The sequence below is a fragment of the Mobula birostris genome, chromosome 5, assembly GCF_030028105.1.
Source record: "Mobula birostris isolate sMobBir1 chromosome 5, sMobBir1.hap1, whole genome shotgun sequence".
Lineage (NCBI taxonomy): Eukaryota > Metazoa > Chordata > Chondrichthyes > Myliobatiformes > Myliobatidae > Mobula > Mobula birostris.
This window is the reverse complement of record NC_092374.1, coordinates 63,543,014-63,561,713: the sequence shown is the minus strand read 5'-3', so window position 1 is coordinate 63,561,713 and position 18,700 is coordinate 63,543,014. Positions and strand designations below refer to the sequence as shown.

Here is an 18,700-nt window from a genome sequence, read left to right as displayed (position 1 = left end):
TCAAGTTCAACAGTGCGTAACAGGGAATGAGGAAAAGTGCAGCTGACTCATATCGTTTCCTCGTTGGGGACCGCTGGTACATGGCATTAGTCATTAACACATACAAACTGCTGGAGGAACTCAGCACGCCAGGCAGCATCAATGGAGAGGAATAAACAGCCAAGGCTTCAAGCAGAGACCCTTTATCAGGACTCCTGACATGCTGGGTTCCTCCAGCATATAACCCTTCTGAGATCCATCTGGTAGACCCAGAATCTCTGCTCATTAATCATGATGCGTCGTTTTAAAAGTAAAGCATCTGCTGTAAGTGCAAGTTTATTTCTTAAAATAAAAGATTTAAGTGAATTACCAATAGTTTCTGAAGATAATATAGTTTTATCAAAATGAGGTCCATTGTAATACAACAGGAGAACAAGGATGGGTTATTTGAAGTTCCTCTTGTCCTTTCCTAGCACCTCATCAACTTCTGCATCCAACACATTATCCTTCACAACTTCCACCATTTCCAAAGGGATCCTACCACTAAACATATACCTCCCCCCTCACTCCACTTTCTGCACTCCCTGTCCAATTGCCCCTCCCCACTAATCTCCCTCCAGGCACTTATCCTGCAAGCAGCAGAAGTGCTACACCTGCTGATACACCTCCTCCCTCACCTCCATTCATGGCCCCAGACAGTCCTTCCAAGTGAGGCAACACTTGACCTGTGAATCTACTGGGGAGATCTATTATGTCCGGTGCTGCCGATATGGCCTCCCCTACATTGGTGAGACGTGTTGTAAATTGGGGGACCACTTCACCGAGCACCTCTGCACCATCCACCACAAGCGGGATTCCTGGTGGGCAAACATTTTTATTCCAATTCCCATTGTGCCAAGATGATGCCATGCTCAAGGTGCAGGAGCAACACCTTACATTCCATCTGGGTAGCCTCCAACCTGGCGGCATGAATATCGATTTCTCCTTTCATTAAACTAACTAACCACCAACCCTCCCCCCATTCCCTACCCTGACCTTTTACCTCTTCTCACCTGCGCCGACACACCTTCTTCCCTTATTCCTATGGTCCATTCTTTTCTCCTATCAGATTTCTTCTTCTCCGGCCCTTGACCTTTCCCACCCACCTAGCTTCACCTATCACCTTCCAGATATCCTGCACATTCACACTACCATTACTTTTTATTATTTTGATTTTAAATTCCCAGTAGCTGTGGTGGAGTTTGAACTTATATCTCTGGATACCCATCCAGTAAGCTTATTATGCTATCACACACACAGAAGCATCCATGTACAGGAAGATGCAACAGAACTTTAGATAGCATTCAAAACAGATTTCCGAACTTTATAGCCAAACTTTACTTTTCTGCCATTTAATCTATACAAACAGGATAGACATTTTCAAAATGTACATTTTAATATATTTAATTAAACCATCCAGGTGTGCTATACAATATTTAATCTTACAAGCAATCAGAAGAAATAGTGGCAGTTACTTTTTCAGCATTTGCTTACTATTTTTGAGGACGATTTGAGTATTTTGCATGATTTTTTAAATGTAAAATTACACTTTTCTTACTTTTGGTGAAAAGTAAAATAAATACTATGAAGCTGAGCTTGTGAACTACTACTTTCGTTCCATTACAGTAAAATGAAGCAGGGGAAAATATACAAATGTAATCATCAACAGTGCTTCACTGTCAAAAGAACAGGGAGCCATTCAAGGATAGCGCCACCTTTCCTTTCAGAAACAAACTTTTTAAAAGGTGACCATTGCAGATATATACAAAAATATTGTAAAGTTAACAGTGGATCTTGAAAATTACTTTATCAATAAAAATTCAGTATGGAAACTCAAAATAAGCACTGGCTGAAACTTCCATTGTGTTAACATCTTCCCCCTCGCCACAACACTAGGCACTGGAAACATAATTTTAACTCTGGGTAATAGAAATAACCTTGAAAATGTTAAATGCATGCATTTTCTTTGTTTTGTTTCAGGTTACAACAAACTCCCAAGAAATTACAAGAGCATATTGCTCCAGGAACATTGGAAAGATACTGCTAATTAACAGGGAAGTATTTTTAAGTACTTCTGTCCTCTGGTCATAACCCAGTTACAATATTCAGCACAAACCTGTTGTCCAAAGGAAGCATACAGTCAAGCTGGGAGAAACTATCATAAAGAAATTAATAAATACAAATTTGTTTTGGCTAAAAAGAAAAGTGACAGTGTCAGAAAAATGTTCTTCATATCAAGGCAGCGTTAATTGTCGTGAAGTTTCTCTCAAATTTGGCCAACATCCTGCAAAACAAAACAGATCATGAAAACTAAATGGCAAATCCCAGGGAGATAAATAAATAATTGATTACTGGCACATTTGAGGTAAAATGTGGGTTGCAAGCACAACAAAGTTCTCGCACTATATTTCAAAAATTGTAGGAGTTTTAAATAACATACCCTATTGGAAAACTTCAGTAAAAGTAAGTAATCTATAAATTTTGCTTTGTACACCACGTTTTATAAAAATATAATGGACCAAGCTGTGCTATACCTGGTCATTGCCTGCCTTTAACGTCTGCAGACATGGAGGCTTCCCACAAGGAGCAGCAACTCCGGAATTGGCCATATTCGCCCTCTATGGAAGCTCCACTACTTTAGTCAACTTAAAAAGAAAACGCCCCAGTAGTGTGATGCTATTACAGCTTGGGCGTTCTGGAGTTCAGAGTTTAATTCAAAGCCATTCTATAAGGAGTCTGTGGAATGCATGGGCTTTCCCAGGTGCTCCAGTTTCCTCCCACAGTCCAAAGACATACTGGGTAGGTTAATTGCCATTGTAAATGGTTGCGTAATTAGGTTAGGGTTAATTGGGTTTGTTGGGATTTGCTGGCACGGCATGGCTCAAAGGGCCAACTCTGCGCTATATCGCTAAACAAAAATAACGGTGAAGCCTTCTTGCACATGGGAAACAAACCAAAATAAGGCCATTCAAACAAGCTAATTTATGCATATATTTTTGACCTGAGACACTGTAAATAATGGTGAATGTTGCATGCTGCTCTGGAAGAAATAACCAATAGAAACAGTAACTTGGAGAGGAGTCAAACAGATATTTTATGTCCACCTTTGGGTCTGAAATCAATCACTCAAAGGTCCTGCATTCACATGCATAGACTAAAGTGAAGATGGAGATAGACAACTGGACTATATTTAATTTAGCACAGCTCACTAAGGGAGTCTACTACAAAGCACATTGGTCCACGTTACAAAAACAACTAAGTAATGACAAAGTTATCCATGACTTTGGGAAATTTCATTGGAAAGACAATGTACCCTTTATATTCCATTTTGTCACAACACCCCAGTCCCCATTTCCTTATAGGCTGTAGATGAATAGAAAAGAGAAACTCAAATAATTTCTAGCTCTGGTTTTAGCCTCATTTTCCAATTTGTTGGAAGGATATGGATGTGATATTCATCTGATTTAAGCTTTCAATATTACTAAAGATATCAATGTTGTGGAGAGATTGTTAAGGTGCAGGAAATGGGTTTCATTTCCAGCAGATGACTGAGCAAGTAGAGATTACAGTGGGAAATCAGCTCTGCATGGTGGGATTTTTATTCAAAGCTACAATTGAAGGAAGACAAGATTGTGAGCAATAACCACTTGAATGAGGTGAGGTGCCATATTATTTGCATGTGCAAGAGTGCCAAAGTTTCTCACCTGACGGGAATTTCTCTTTTTCTTCCTGAGTTGGGAAAAGTGGCCCACAGTCAATTTTCCCAAACACAACAGAAATGAGAAATCCCCAATCAAAGAAAATCCTTTGGCAGCCATTCCCATTTGATAGTTCAAGTGACAAATACAATTTCACATAAACAGTTAACTTCAAAAGGCTACCTGGTACGGCTGGTATTAGAGAAGGGAGCAGGACCTAGGTTCTCTGAAGGGGTTGCTTCCTGCAGGTAATCCCACCAACAGCGCATCTTTGCAGGCATTTTGGATGCAATACTGCTGGAGTTCAGTGGCAGCCTGTGAAACCTAGATTTGAAAACAAAGACTTTCTCATCAGAAGATGCACTTGACAGACAAGCGATACAAATTTCTCCAACCAAAAATGTTGGGGTGGAAAAGGTATCAACAAATTTCTGATCCCTCAAACAAAAACAGAAAATGTTGGAAACACTCAGGAAGTCGGGCAGCATCTGTGGAGAGGGAAACCAAGTTGCAGTTTTGAGACCTTTGACAGTGAAATCTCAGTATGAAAACATTGAACATTCCCAACTTCATTTGCTTTACTAGTGTAAATCATAATTCCAACTGCAGAAGTGCTAATACTGGGAAGTCTTTCCATAAACCACACCAATTTTCTCCGATTCCCTTAAATGTCACCCTCTTTGACCAAATTTTTGTTCAGCTTTCTGCTATTTCTTTTCAGGACCCAGAGGCAAAATTCCTTTGATATTAGTAACGATACCTCAGAAAGTTACACCACATTAAAGGCACTGTATAAATACGGGATATCATCTATTTTTTGTCATTGAACTAGGAAAGGGAAAAAGGGAGAGGAAAGAGGGTGGAAGGAGAATACACCAGGACAAAATCAATCTAGAATGCAAATTGTAAAATGGTAAAGTTGATTTATTACTGTCAAACATACTAAAATTCAGTGAAAAAACTTGCCTTGCAAACCATTTTGAACCATCTGTACAACCTGGCACCTTCGCCACGTGAACTGAAGTCTCGAAGGGGCAGGAAGGTTGCAGCATGGCGCGTATGGGCTGAAACAAGGCGGTGGGGCCCGGGCCTGAGGACGGGAAATGAGCCAATGTTTGGCCATTGCTGGAGTGGACGTGGAGGTGATTTGAACTCAGACAAGGTAGCGGGGCCCAGGCCCGATTCCAAGAGTGAGGAATGAGCCGAGGTTTGCCAATTTAGGCACCGGCCAGATTGAAAAGGTCAGGGTGTCGGGGCCAGAGGCAAAGGGCGGGCCGGTGTTCAGTTCACTGCTCTGTGAGGTTCTCATCTCTGTGCTGAACTGAGGCTGTGGCCTGCAACTAACGGCCTCCTGGACCGGCTGCAGTGACGACTGGCAGTCACTTTAGTGAAGTTCAGTTCTGAGTGTTATTTGTTCACATGATCTGTTCCTTCCCCACCCCCACCCACCCAACAACTGGGTGTTTTGACAAGTCTTTTTTTTTAAATGGGCTCTATTGGGTTTCTTTGTTTTGTGGCTGCCTATAAGGAGATGAACCTCAAGGTTGCATATAGTATACATCCTTTGATGATAATAAATGTACTTTGGACTTAATTCATTAGAACAGTACATTGAGATAGTACAAGTGAAAACAATAAGAGGGCAGAATAAAAGTCTCATAATCACAAAGGAGGAGCAGTGTAGGTAAACAATAAGGTGCCAGGTCGTGGGGGAGGAGAGGGAATGTCTGCGATGGGTGGAGTCTTTAGGCTGCTTTTACCAAGACAACAGGAAGTGTAGACAGACTCTATGGAGGGGAGACTGGTTTCTCTGATGTGCCGAGCTGTGCCAAAACTTCCCTGCAGTGCTCAAGCAGAGCTGTTGACATACCACGCCATTAGGCATACAAATGGATTCTGGTTCACGTTGGCATTATTACTTTTAAATAACCAATACAAATTCATCTCCCAAGATTTTAGTTTTCAACCTTTCCCACACGGCAGGCGAAATAAAATATTGCATTTCAAAGTTTTAAAAAAAGTCTTCTGTTGGTAAAATAAAAGCATGCAAGCAAGACGAAGCTACTTGTGGCCCAAGTATAAATTTCAGAACAAAACAGGATTCACTGAAAATACTGAGTCAGAATCTCCTTCTGAGTTAGTAAGTGATGTGCCAATCTCTTCCTGTGGTACTGTTTACACTACCAGCAGTCTACGATCACTTACATTTTGTGAAGAAATTTTTAAGTAAAGGTCATTCTTTGACAATTGGCCCATTGTAGAACATCCAAACAGTCTCACTTACTTTCCAACTGGTTTTTTTTGTGCAGGCAGTGTAAATTGACATTGTCAGTTTCTGATCAACTCTGCTTTCCCTTACAGGAATTCTCAGAAACCGGAGCTGGCATAATTCACTGAAACTATTAGATCTCTTCATTCAGAAGCTCAATATTGCAAAGCCCAGTCATCTCCAGCAACTCACTTCCCAAAACTAAACTTCAGCAAGTAGTTGTGGCAGTCTTGTTCTTGGCAGCAACATTTCTGGGTTCTTGTTTCCCCCAAAGAGTCAGCTATGGCTCAACGGGAAGCCTCCTAATTCTGCATCACCAACGCCTGTGTTCAGGTCCTCCCACGACACTTCAGTGCCAAAACGTAGGCTGATACCTCACCACGGGTCTGCTGAACTAGTGGGCGCTTAGCAAAACCCCTCTTGGCTCAATGCAAAAGCTCCCACAATTCTATCTGGAAGTAAGCCAGTCCTTCCCAACACCACGGTCAAACACAGATGAGGTAGGCACTAGGCCACTGCAGATTGTGCAATTTTACAATGCAATGCACAAATTGACTGCTAGTTTTCTACAATGCAACAGGGACCACATGGAGCATCAGAGTAGCCAGCAATCACCGACCGGGGTTCAATTCCTGCCACTGATGGTAAAGAGTTTGCACATTTCCCTGTGACGGCCGGGGTGCTCCAATTTCCCCTCTCATTCCAAAGACGTGCAGGTAGGATCACTGAGTTGTGGACGGGCTACGTTGGTGCTGGAAATGCAGCGACATTTGCCCAGCACAATCTTCACTGATTTGATTCAATGCAAATAACAAATTTTGAGGTACTTGACAAATAAAGCTAACCTTTGCTGCTTAATCACTTGAACACTTGTTTACAACAGGCAATGAGGACAGAAAGTCGCAAACTCAAACCCAAGCATTAGGAATTCATCACTGAGGTCTATGAGAATAATTCAATGGAGGAAGGCGATTTCAGCTCTCAGAATTCCCACTACGATCACTATTTCTTCCTGCGCGATGCTCCGTATAACCTCCTTCATCGAGCCAGCATCAGCCCCGAGGGCTAGTGTGAAATGCCTAACTAACTGGTCCCATGACACATGTTGAAGTGTTATACTACTTTGAAGGAACTACACTAGATGTTCATAATGAAATCCCCTAAATGCTGCTCATTAAGGCCAACTGAGCAGTACTGAGCGACAGAGAGTATGCAACTTATGAATTACCCAGAGACCTGGGCTAACCGAGAGACAACAGCACGGGTTACCCAGAGACCTGACCTAACCGAGAGACAACAGCACGGGTTACCCAGAGACCTGGGCTAACCGAGAGACAACAGCACGGGTTACCCAGAGACCTGGGCTAACCGAGAGACAACAGCACGGGTTACCCAGAGACCGGGGCTAACCGAGAGGCAACAGCACGGGTTACCCAGAGACCGGGGCTAACCGAGAGGCAACAGCACGAGTTACCCAGAGACCGGGGCTAACCGAGAGGCAACAGCACGAGTTACCCAGAGACCTGGGCTAACCATGAGACAACAGCGCAAGTTACCCAGAGACCTGGGTAACAATAGCACGAGTTACCCAGAGACCTGGGCTATCCGAGAGATAATAGCACGAGTTACCCAGAGACCAGGGCTAACCCAGAGGCAACAACAGTACAGGTTACCCAGACACCTGGGCTAACCAAGAGACAACAGCACGAGTTACCCAGAGACCTGGGCTAACCGAGAGACAACAGCATGAGTTACCCAGAGACCTGGGCTAACCGAGAGGCACACTAAAGTCTCACCAGATGCAAATTTAAACTCATGAAACTGCTGCTTTGATGTGGAAACCCACCTGGTTCTTTCAGAGAAAGAAATCCAGTCTTGTCTGTATGTATCTTCAAACCAACTTCCTCCCTCTCCATTAAGAACTGACACTTAATGCTGTGCTCTCAGAGACTCTCAGTAAAGACTGTGAAATAGCCCATGTATCTGAATATCTGACTTGTGAAGTTGTGTAGGGGAGCTCTTTCAACTCTTTCAAGGCAATAATTGTAATGTGTATTTCTTCAGCCTTATAAAGAGTACAGTATCACACCAGTACTAAAGATGTATAGTACTCAGGTTATAAGGCTTACTTCATGCTGAAATGTAGTGTGGTATGATTCCGACAGTCTGGAATTTATATGATAGAGGAACCTTTTCCTTGCAATCTATTGTTTTTAAGATGCATTATCTCTTCACAAAACATTCAGCTGTCAGCCATGACTCAGCTGATATTCCAACCTCTTACTTTCAGACTGGTTCAGAGATCTTATACCCCACTCCAAAGACTGACATTAAAACACAGTTAAGCCCCCTAGCACTGCACCAAGGAATTACCACACCTACAGGGTTTTAAACTAGAGTTGCAGAAGGATGGGAAGCAAAGTGGCAGAACACACTGTGGCAAGGTTCAGGAGAAAATGTTAAGACCTCAGAAGAAGTCAGGAATCACAAGGTTGAGCGTGGTGTGACTAATGTCCAGAGCTGCGTATATTTCAATACAAAAGAGTTGTAGGAAGTGTATCTGAGCTTTGGGCATGGATGGACACATGGAATTATGATATTGTAGCCATTAGTGAGACTTGGTTGCAGGAGGGGCAGCTCAGTATTGGACAGAGCAGGAGGGATCAAAGGGGATGGGTAGCACTACCAGTCAGGGAAAATGTCACAGCAGTACTCAGTCAGGACAGCCTGGAGAGCTCAGCTAGTGAGGCGTTATGAATGAGAAAAGTATGACTACATTAATGGGGCTATACTACAGACCACCCAACAGTCCAAGCGATTTAGAGGAACAAATTCACAGAGAGATCATAGACCCCATTGCAATGAACATAAAGTTGTTATAGTAGGTGATTTTAACTTTCCACATATTGACTGTGAATCCCATACTGTAAAAGGAAAATACAGGATAGAGTTTGTCAAATGTATTCAGGAAAATTTCCTTAACCGGTACAGGTCTACAATACCTTATCCGAAATCCTTGGGGCCAGTTGCATTTCAGGATTCAGAATTTTTTAGATTTCAGACCCCCCCCCCCCAAACAAAAAAAAAAACACGTATGCTCAAGTCCCTTATTTAACCTGTCTCAGTGTGGTGGACTTTAGGACCCGGCGGCACACCAAACATACGCACATCCTCCCGTATACTTTAAATCATCTCTAGATTACTTATAATACCTAATACAATGTAAATACTATGTAAATAATTGTTATACTGTATTGTTTAGGGAATAATGACAAGAAGAAATTTTATTTCCAACAAAAACATTCAATAAAACATAAAAATATACAGCTTCAAACAAACCAAATCAAACACATGGTAAATGACTTAATGTACAAAACTTCAGTAACTTGTCCTTCTGTTTATTTAAATCATATATACAGTGGTAGTTCCAACACTATTTTCTTCAGTAACACGCTGCACAGACACACTACGATCAAGCTTCCGCAATAACTCCACTTTCTGCATTATTGATAATGATAGATGCTTCCTTCTCTTTTTCTCATTGTACCCATAGGGGTATCTGCAGCTCTTTTTGACATTTTCACAGTGAAATTAAACACAAAGTCAACAGTGAACACAAAATATCAGCAAACAGCAAATGCACGTGTAACCAGTACCAGCGCTGAGCCACAACTGACGTCTGGCAGCCTCTGCCAGTGCTGCCACGTCACACCTGAGTGACGTCAGCTGTTGGCGAGAAAAACTTCGGTTTTCAGAACTTTTTGGATTTCAGAATTTCGGATAAAGGAATGTGCACCTGTACATCGAAGTCCCAATGAGAGTGTGCGATATTTGATCTACAATTAGGGAACGAGACAGGGCAGGTGACAGAAGTTTGTGTAGGGGAATGCTTTGAAACCAATGGCATTGTGACTAGATGCAAAGTAAATATGCAAAATGATAAGTCTGGTCTGCAAGCTGAGATTCTAAATTGGAGAAAGGCCAACTTTGATGATATCAGAAAGGATCTGGCAAGTGTGGACTGGGACGGACTGTTTCCTGGCAAAGGAGTATTGGTAAGTGGGAGGCCTTCAGAAATTTTGAGAGTACGTAGCTTGTATGTGCCTGTCAGAATAAAAGGTAAAGACAATGTGTTTAGGGAACCCTAGTTTTCAAGACATATTGAGGATCTAGTTAAGAAAAAAAAAGGTGCAAAGGCAGGTAGGTCAAATGATGTACTTATGGAGTATAAGAAAATGCAAGAGAACACTTAAGAAAGAAATCAGGAGGAATAAAAGAAGACTCGGTGAAGGGGAATCCTAAGGGATTCTACATATTTGTTAAGAGCAAAAGGATTGCAAGGAGCAAAATCGGTCCTCTGGAAGAATCGGTCCTCTGGAAGAATGGTAATCCAAGCGTGGAGCCAAAACAGATGGGGGAGATCTTCAATGATTTTTTTTTTGCATCTGTATTTACTCAGGAGCCTGACACAGAGTCTACAGAAGTGAGACAAAGCAGCATCAACTTCATGGACCTTGTACAGATTACAGAGGAAGAGGTTGTTTACCATCTTGCTGCAAATTAAGGTGGATAAATCCCCAGGACCTGACAAGGTGTTCCCTCAGACCCTCCAGGAGGGAAGTACAGAAATTACCGGGGCCCTAGCAGAGATATTTAAATCATACTTAGTGACAGGTGAGGTATCGGAGGACTGGAGGAGAGCCAAATTCTTCTGCTGTTTAAGAAAGGCTCTAAAGATAAACCAGGAAGTTATAGGTCTGTGAGCCTGAAAGTTATTGGAAGTTGTTTTAAGGGATCCGATATGAGTATTTGGAAAGACATGGACCGACTGAGGATAGTCAGCATGGCTTTGAGAGTGGTAGGTTATGTCTAACTTCAAGGAAGTTAACAGGAAAATTGATGAAGGCAATCCAGTGGATGTTGTCTACATGGATTTTAGCAAGGCATTTGACAAGGTCCCACATGGGAAGTTGGTTAAAAAGGTTCAGTCGTTCGACATTCAAAATGAGGTAGTAAATTGGAATAGACATTGGCTTTATGGGAGAAGTCAGAGGGTGGTAATAGATGGTTTCCTCTCTGACGAGAAGCCTGTGACCAGTGGTGTGCAGCAGGAATCAGTGCTGGGTCCTTTGTCGCTTTACATCTATATCAATGATCTGCATGATAACGTGGTTAACTAATCAGGAAATTTGCAAATGACACCACGATTGGGGGTGTAGTGGACAGCAAGGAAGACTATCATGGCTTACAGCAGGATCTGGGACAGTTGGGAAAATGGGCTGAAAAATGGCAGATGGAACTTAATACAGACAAGATGTTGCACTTTGGCAGGACCAACCAGGGTAGGTCTTACACAATGAACGGTAGGGCACTGAGGAGTGCTGTAAAACAAAGGGATTTGGGAATACAAGTGCATAATTCATTCAAAGTGGCGTCACAGGTAAGTAGGGCTGTAAAGGTAGGTGTTGGTATTTTGGCCTTCATAAATCATAGTATTGAGTACAGGAGATGGGATGTAATGTTGATGATGTTTAAGACATTAGTGAGGCCTAATTTGGAGTATTGTGCGTAGTTTTGGTCACCTACTTACAGGAAAGATGCAAGTAAGGGGTACACAGAAAATTTACAAGAATGTTGCTGGGACTGGAAGGCCAGAGCTACAAGGAAAGATTAAATAGGTTAGGACTGTATTCCTTGGAACATAGAAGATTGAGGGGAGATTTGATAGAGGTATACACAATTATGAGGGGTATAGATAAGGTAAATGCAAGCAGACTTTTTCCACTGAGATTGGGTGGGACTATAACCAGAAGTCATGGGTTAAGGGTGAAAGGTTGGTTGGGACTACAATTAGAAGTTAGGGGTTAAGGGTGAAAGGTGAAAAGTTTAAGGGAAACTTCTTCACTCAGAGGGTCACGAGAGTGTGGAACGGGCTGCTAATGCAAGTGGTGCATGCGAGCTCGATCTCAAAGTTTAAGAGAATTTTCGATTGGTACATAAACGGAAGGGGCATGGAGGGCTACGGGGCCAATGCAGGTCAATGGGGGTAAGCAGCTTAAATGGTCCAGCACACACTAGATGTCCCTGTTTCTGTGCTGTACTTTTCAAGACTTTATGATACACCAGAGATGATAACCATTGAGACATTAAACCAGATTTCCCAACTGAGCAAAGATTCCTGCTTGCTTTTTCAAAGAGCAGGGCAGATTTCCATAATGTCTCGTCCAAAGTTGATCACCAATCAACATGACAAACACACTACCCGCTGTAGGAGTGCAATCTTCCCTTCCTTACAGCAATAACCACACTTCAAAAATACTTAATTGACTGGGAAGCATATAGAGAGCACCTGAAGTTGCAAAAGCTACTACAAAAGTTCAAGATTCTCTCATCTCAGCCAGCTGTACAACTAGGGTTTCTGGCTCTAGTTACAATAAGGGAACTAATTTTGCTGTGGTCCATCCACAAGGCTTTGAAAGTCCCAGGTCAAGTTTGCCTTACATAAAACAGAACAGCATAGGAACAGGTCCATCAGTCGACTATGTCTGTGTTGAACACAATATCTAATTAAACTAAAACCCTTCAGCCTGTACATTATGCGTATCCCTCCATTCCCCACATGTCCATGTGCCTGTCTTAAAGCCTTGTAAATCCCGCTATCCTAGCAGCTTCCAGTACTAACCGTGAAAGTACATTCCAGGCACCTTTACCACATCTCCTTTAAACTTTCCTTCTTATAAGCCACTTTTGCTACTCTTGGCTTAACTAAGTTAAAGCTTACAAATTGTTAGCAACTCTCTACATTTTTGAAGAGAGATCAATGCTGTCAAGAGGGCTCAGAGGGTTTAACTGAACGAAACCTGGTTCAGTCATGCTTAGCACTTGGAGAAATTGAGAATGTTTTGCTCAGAAGAGAGAAAGTGAGGGAAAATCTGAAAAAAAGTGTTCAAAAGTGTAAATATGGAGAAAGTATCCCTTGAAGGAGGATTGGCAAGTTGGAGTAATATGAATTATTGCCAAGATTTTTCCTGAACCGACCTGGAATAAGCTGCCTGCAAGAACAATGGAAAGTAATTCCAGAATAACTTTTCAAATAGAAGCTGAAAAATGAAAGGGTAAAGGTTGGGGGGGGGGGGGGGCGGAAGAGAAGAACAGTGAACAGGACTAATTGGACAACTCTTGCAAAATTTCCAGCACCAACACAAAGGCCCAAAATAGCTATCTTGTGCTCAGTATGGATTTTAACCCCTGATATAAAAGGAAAGGTACGTTGCATCCGGAGTTTCTTCAGTTAGCGGAAGATTTCCCTCCACACCTCTCTGACGTAGTGGGGAACCCCATACGAGGCAAGTTACAGCAGTGCTTTGCCATTGCCTTCTGCCAGGTGAATTTCCAAAGGGATCACCGGCTCGTAACCCAGCATGGATGGAAAGTGTGCAGGGGAGCCAGCTGGATTCGAACTCGGGACCTTTCATCCCGAAGTCCGACGCTGATGCCACTACGCCACTAGCCAGGTCAACCCCTGATATACACATTAAAATTCCACCAATCTAAAATAGAAATAAAAACACCAAAATGACAAAGTATTTGCATTTTGCCAGAAAATATTTCTATTTCCTATGAAATGGCTGATTAGGAAATGCAATTTTTTTCGTTAACCCAGTCCCAGTGTTTTGTTATGCAAAAATGTCACATGCACAATGCTAGTGCACAGATGCACAGGAAGCCTCGTTCTCCATATGCCTAGTTTTCAGGTCAGCTTCTATTTCAAGAGTCCTCCAGTTAGTAAGCCAATCCATAAAAGTGGGTATAGTATCTCTAAAAGACATGACAAGTCAACCTTATAATTTTGGAAATAATTCTCTTCTTCTAAGCTTGCTGGCCTACTGAGAGCTTCCCTCGTCACAAATTGGGTGATATTTTAATCAGCAGCTAAAAATTTCACCAACATTCCCACAGGATGGCATATTAGAAAATTAATGTCTAATATTAGAGTGACAGGGTCCTCTATGTAATTGGTTGGTTGGCAGGTCCTTTCTGGGGCAGCTGGCTGGGGAGATGAAGCTATCTCGGGCAGGAGTGAAGATGTTGAGCGTGGATAACCAGGCTGCAAGTCTGGCCGAGAGTGGTCTGTGCACATATTTTCACTTCCACCATTCATAAACTACTTAGTACCTGGATTTGTAGCGTCTTTTGCTGTTTGGATTTACAGGATAAACAAACACAACGAGATTACGTACCAGGAAAAAAAGGTTATCGAACCCAAAGCAGAACAAGGGAGAGACCAAATACACATTCATCAAGATCGTGTCAAGTAACACGGCTTGGCTTGAGGCTCTGGGCATCCTACTTCTGGTTCTACATTCCAAACTGGCAATTTAATACTTAATACAGACATTCCACGTCCCGCTTTCTATTCTGCATGATTTTATTACAGGTCTTTAGTTATGTAAAAACTAAATCCTACCTCTGCTCTTTAAGATGCTGGCAACACAAAAATAGGCTTCAAGAAATGCTGTAATTTCTCGGCAGGCAGTGTCTAGAAAGAGAAACGGAAACAGAAGCTGCCAGAGCCTCTATTTCAAGCAATTTTTGCTTTTGTTTCAGATTATCAGCGGCTGCAGTATTTTTCTAGAGCAGAGGTTCCCAACTTGGAGTCCACAGACCCCTTGCTTAATGGTATTGGTCCATGGCATCAAAATAGGTTAGGAACCCCTGCTCTGGAGCACCACACAAATCAAGAATTTCCCTTGCTGGATTGCAGTCTCAACATATGCCCGCTAATACGAGCTGTTTCCGTCTCAAGTTAAGTGCTGACTCCAATGCAAAAGTTTGTACATATGAACCAAGAAGCTGGAAGTGCGGTGGGGGGGGCAGGCAAATGAGAGCATGGGGTGTTTAGGAGTGGCAGGACAGACAGATACATGCATGCATATATTTAGATTGTGCTCCTTATCAAGGACCACCTGTGAAATGATTTGAACCTGCACACTCCAAGCTGGAAACTGTTGAACGTGACCAAGTAAACCAAACTGAAAGGGAGTGCGTTGGTCTTCAGTTGTGAAGGGGGGGGGCGGAGGAACCAAGGGAATATTAGGTTAGGATTAAATCAGGGCTGTTGGAAGTTGCTGGGCGGTACTACTAGAAGGGCTGAAGGGACCTATTCCATGATATGTCTCTACATAAATAAATCTCATAGAAAGACACAGTATGGAAATAGGTGATCCTTCAGCCCATCAAATTTGCCCTGACCATGAACCAACCATTCACACTCGAGTTATACAATGGTGCAATAAAGATATGGTCCCTTCAGCCCACCACATTCATGCCGAACCTTTCCCCCCACCCCCATCTACAACAACCCTGCATTAGTCCCAATTTTTATTCTTTACACATACTTAGAAATTCCAACCGGATTCCGTACACTACGGGCAACTTACAGCAGGTAATTAATCCACCGATCCACACATCTTTGGGATGTGGGCAGAAACGTGTGCAATCATGGAAAGAACATGCAAACTCCACACAGACACTAATTGAGATTGGGTCTGAACCTGTGTCTCTATCAGTTCTAACTGTGCTTTTGACAATAAACTGAAATTGACTTTAAATGGACCTGGTTTTAATTTTCCACCCACACAGCCCTGCTATCTCATCACTTAGGACAAAAATTCTCTATGTAAACCACTGTCCCAACTGGCAGAGCCATTTGCACATCTGGCTCCCTCAAGCTGGTGTCTCCATTTTTTTCCAACCCATTCTCCAACAGCTCAATTTTCCATTATAAGCCTTTATTTGAATCTTTTTTAAAGTTTCCAGACGAAGGCTAAACCCCAAGACTTCCTAACTCAGTTCCTGTGTCATTTACAATTAACCAGAACTGCTCATCACTCTAAAACAGAACTGGGCAACAACCCTCACGCTGCATGAAGTGCTCCGTGAATCACAGAACGTCCTACGTTGTGAAAGGAGCAATACAAATGCAAGTTTCTCTTTTTACTACATCCTTACTTAATGAAGTTACAAACTTTTGGAAGAAAGCGTGCACTTGTATAAACCCCGGGATGTTCAGAATTCAGCTCGGATCAGCCCGGCTAATCTTACCGATATTATACTGGTATCCTATCCAGCTATAGCTTCCAAACGCAGAGACTGCGAACTAGTTGATTCTACCCGCACCGCGGGTTGCGTTGGCGATGCTAACTTTCTATGACTTCGGAACATCTGAATCTACATACTCTGACTCAATTTAATAAGGGCAGCACATCGCAGTAACTCCGCCGTGGACAGTCCCAAAACGGGCTGCGAAAGGAAGAGGGCTGGGTATGGTGCTAGCAACCCCATCCCGTGTAAAAAAAAACCCACCACTACAGAAATGCCAACAGAAGTTCCAGAGACCTCATCACCGGGAGATGAAGGATCTTCGCCTAGCGGACAGAGGACTGGAGAGCTGCTGTCCACGGCCTATGCCCCGAGAGGGGTGAAGGGCGATCCTACATCGGCACAATGCGAATCCGTTAATTCCGGCGCCCAACCCATAACCGTCCCCCCTTCCAGACAAGTGCGTTGGGACTTATTTGCACGGAGCCACCGGGCCGAGGGGTGGCGGGGAGGGGGGGTTCGGAGCCGCCGGGCCGAGGGGTGGCGGGGAGGGGGGTTCGGAGCCGCCGGGCCGAGGGGTGGCGGGGAGGGGGGGTTCGGAGCCACCGGGCCGAGGGGTGGCGGGGACGAGGGGGGGGGGTTCGGAGCCGCCGGGCCGAGGGGTGGCGGGGAGGGGGGGTTCGGAGCCGCCGGGCCGAGGGGTGGCGGGGAGGGGGGGTTCGGAGCCGCCGGGCCGAGGGGTGGCGGGGAGGGGGGGTTCGGAGCCGCCGGGCCGAGGGGGGGGGGGGTTCGGAGCCGCTGGGCCGGTGAGGGGGACGGTTTCGAAGCCGCAGGGCCGGTGGGGGGAGGTCTCGGAGCCGCCGGGCCGAGGCGTGGCGGGGAGGGGGTCTCGGAGCCGCCGGGCCGGGGGGTGGCGGGGAGGGGGGTCTCGGAGCCGCCGGGCCGGGGGGTGGCGGGGAGGGGGTCTCGGAGCCGCCGGGCCGGGGGGTGGCGGGGAGGGGGTCTCGGAGCCGCCGGGCCGGGGGGTGGCGGGGAGGGGGTCTCGGAGCCGCCGGGCCGGGGGGTGGCGGGGAGGGGGTCTCGGAGCCGCCGGGCCGGGGGGTGGCGGGGAGGGGGTCTCGGAGCCGCCGGGCCGGGGGGGTGGCGGGGAGGGGGGAGGTCTCGGAGCCGCAGGGCCGGGGGGTGGCGGAGAGGGGGGTCTCGGAGCCGCAGGGCCGGGGGGTGGCGGAGAGGGGGGTCTCGGAGCCGCCGGGCCGGGGAGGGGGGTGGCGGGGAGGGGGGTTTCGGGGCCGGTGGGAGGGGGGTTGGCGGAGAGGGGGTCTCGGAGCCGCCGAGCCAGGGGGTGGCGGAGAGGGGGTTTCGGAGCCGCAGGGCCGGGGGGTGGCGGGGTGGGGGTTTCGGAGCCGGTGGTAGGGGGGAGGTCTTGGAGCCGCAGGGCCGGTGGTGGGGGGCAGGTCTCGGAGCCGCAGGGCCGGGGGGTGGCGGAGAGGGGGTCTCGCAGCCGCAGGGCCGGGGGGTGGCGGAGAGGGGGGTCTCGGAGCCGCCGGGCCGGGGGTGGGGGTAGCGGGGAGGGGGTCTCGGAGCCGCCGGGCCGGGGGTTGGCGGAGAGGGGGTCTCGGAGCCGCCGAGCCAGGGGGTGGCGGAGAGGGGGTTTCGGAGCCGCAGGGCCGGGGGGTGGCGGGGTAGGGGTTTCGGAGCCGGTGGTAGGGGGGAGGTCTCGGAGCCGCAGGGCCGGTGGTGGGGGGCAGGTCTCGCAGCCGCCGGGCTGGGGGGTTCGGAGCCGGGGGGTGGCGGGGGATCTCAGGGTGCGCCAACCATGGGAATTGAAGCCCAACAACGGGAACCACTTATCTATTGTGTCCACGCGCCCCATTCAACTCACTTTAATCCTCTCGATTCCCGCCTCAAACTTCAGCTGCTCCACCGTCCGCTGCAAGCTCGACAGGTTCGAGTTTGAAGTCATGCTTACTTTCCCCTCTCCCTATTAGCTGCTAAGAAATACACTTTACTGCCTCTTCCTCTCAAATGTCACTGTCTTGATTCTTGATCTGCAGCTGAGGAAAAACTCCACCCAGGGCAGGCTCCCGCTATCGGAACTGATGTCACAGGGCAAGGACTTCCAGAGAAAATGCAATGTTCCACGCTGCTAGTGAACGGAAGATGGGGCAGCGCTGAGCTACTTCAACACGAGCGCTCACTCTGTCTCCTGCTGGCGGATTGCAAAGTTTGCAGCAGTGAAAGCTTGGGGAAGAGATGTTAATTATTTAACAATAATACTGTACCAGAGTTCACTCGGGACTTGGTGGTACCAATTTTTTTTTCCAATTAATGGATGTTATTAAAAATAATAATTGAAATTAGTTTATTATAGTGACACGTGTCAAGATAAAGTGCAAAGCTTGCTAGCAAGCTATGCCATGCAACAGATTATTCCATACATCAGGATAGTAAAAAAAAAAGAATGCAGAATGCTGTATAGTGCTTCAGTTCCAGGGAGTGCAGTGCAGCCAGATAAATAAAGTGCAAGGGCATTATAAGGTAGATCGGGAGATGACTGTATGTGGAATGGAGGGATATGGATCACCACGGTGTCGCATTTGGAACAGACATTGTG

The 18,700-nt window shown here is 45.6% G+C and overlaps 1 protein-coding gene across 1 annotated transcript; it reads right to left on the bottom strand.

Annotated features, from left to right (window-relative positions):
• Positions 1–1,406: 1,406 nt before the first annotated feature.
• On the bottom strand, positions 1,407–18,199 carry gng10 (guanine nucleotide binding protein (G protein), gamma 10). Its single transcript, XM_072258163.1, has 3 exons — positions 17,969–18,199; positions 3,900–4,040; positions 1,407–2,302 (listed from the first exon to the last, which is right to left on the bottom strand). The coding sequence occupies exons 1-2, from the start codon at positions 18,047–18,049 to the stop codon at positions 3,915–3,917; spliced, it is 207 nt and encodes a 68-aa protein (XP_072114264.1). The 5' UTR covers positions 18,050–18,199; the 3' UTR covers positions 1,407–2,302; positions 3,900–3,914.
• Positions 18,200–18,700: the final 501 nt, after the last annotated feature.

Bases quoted from the DNA above. Each gene is read 5' to 3' on its own strand.
- gng10 (XM_072258163.1), bottom strand. From the start codon at position 18,049: ATGACTTCAAACTCGAACCTGTCGAGCTTGCAGCGGACGGTGGAGCAG. The intron at 4,041-17,968 runs GTGAGTTGAATG...TTTCAAATCTAG, and splicing joins CGGGAATCGAGAGGATTAAA to GTTTCACAGGCTGCCACTGA.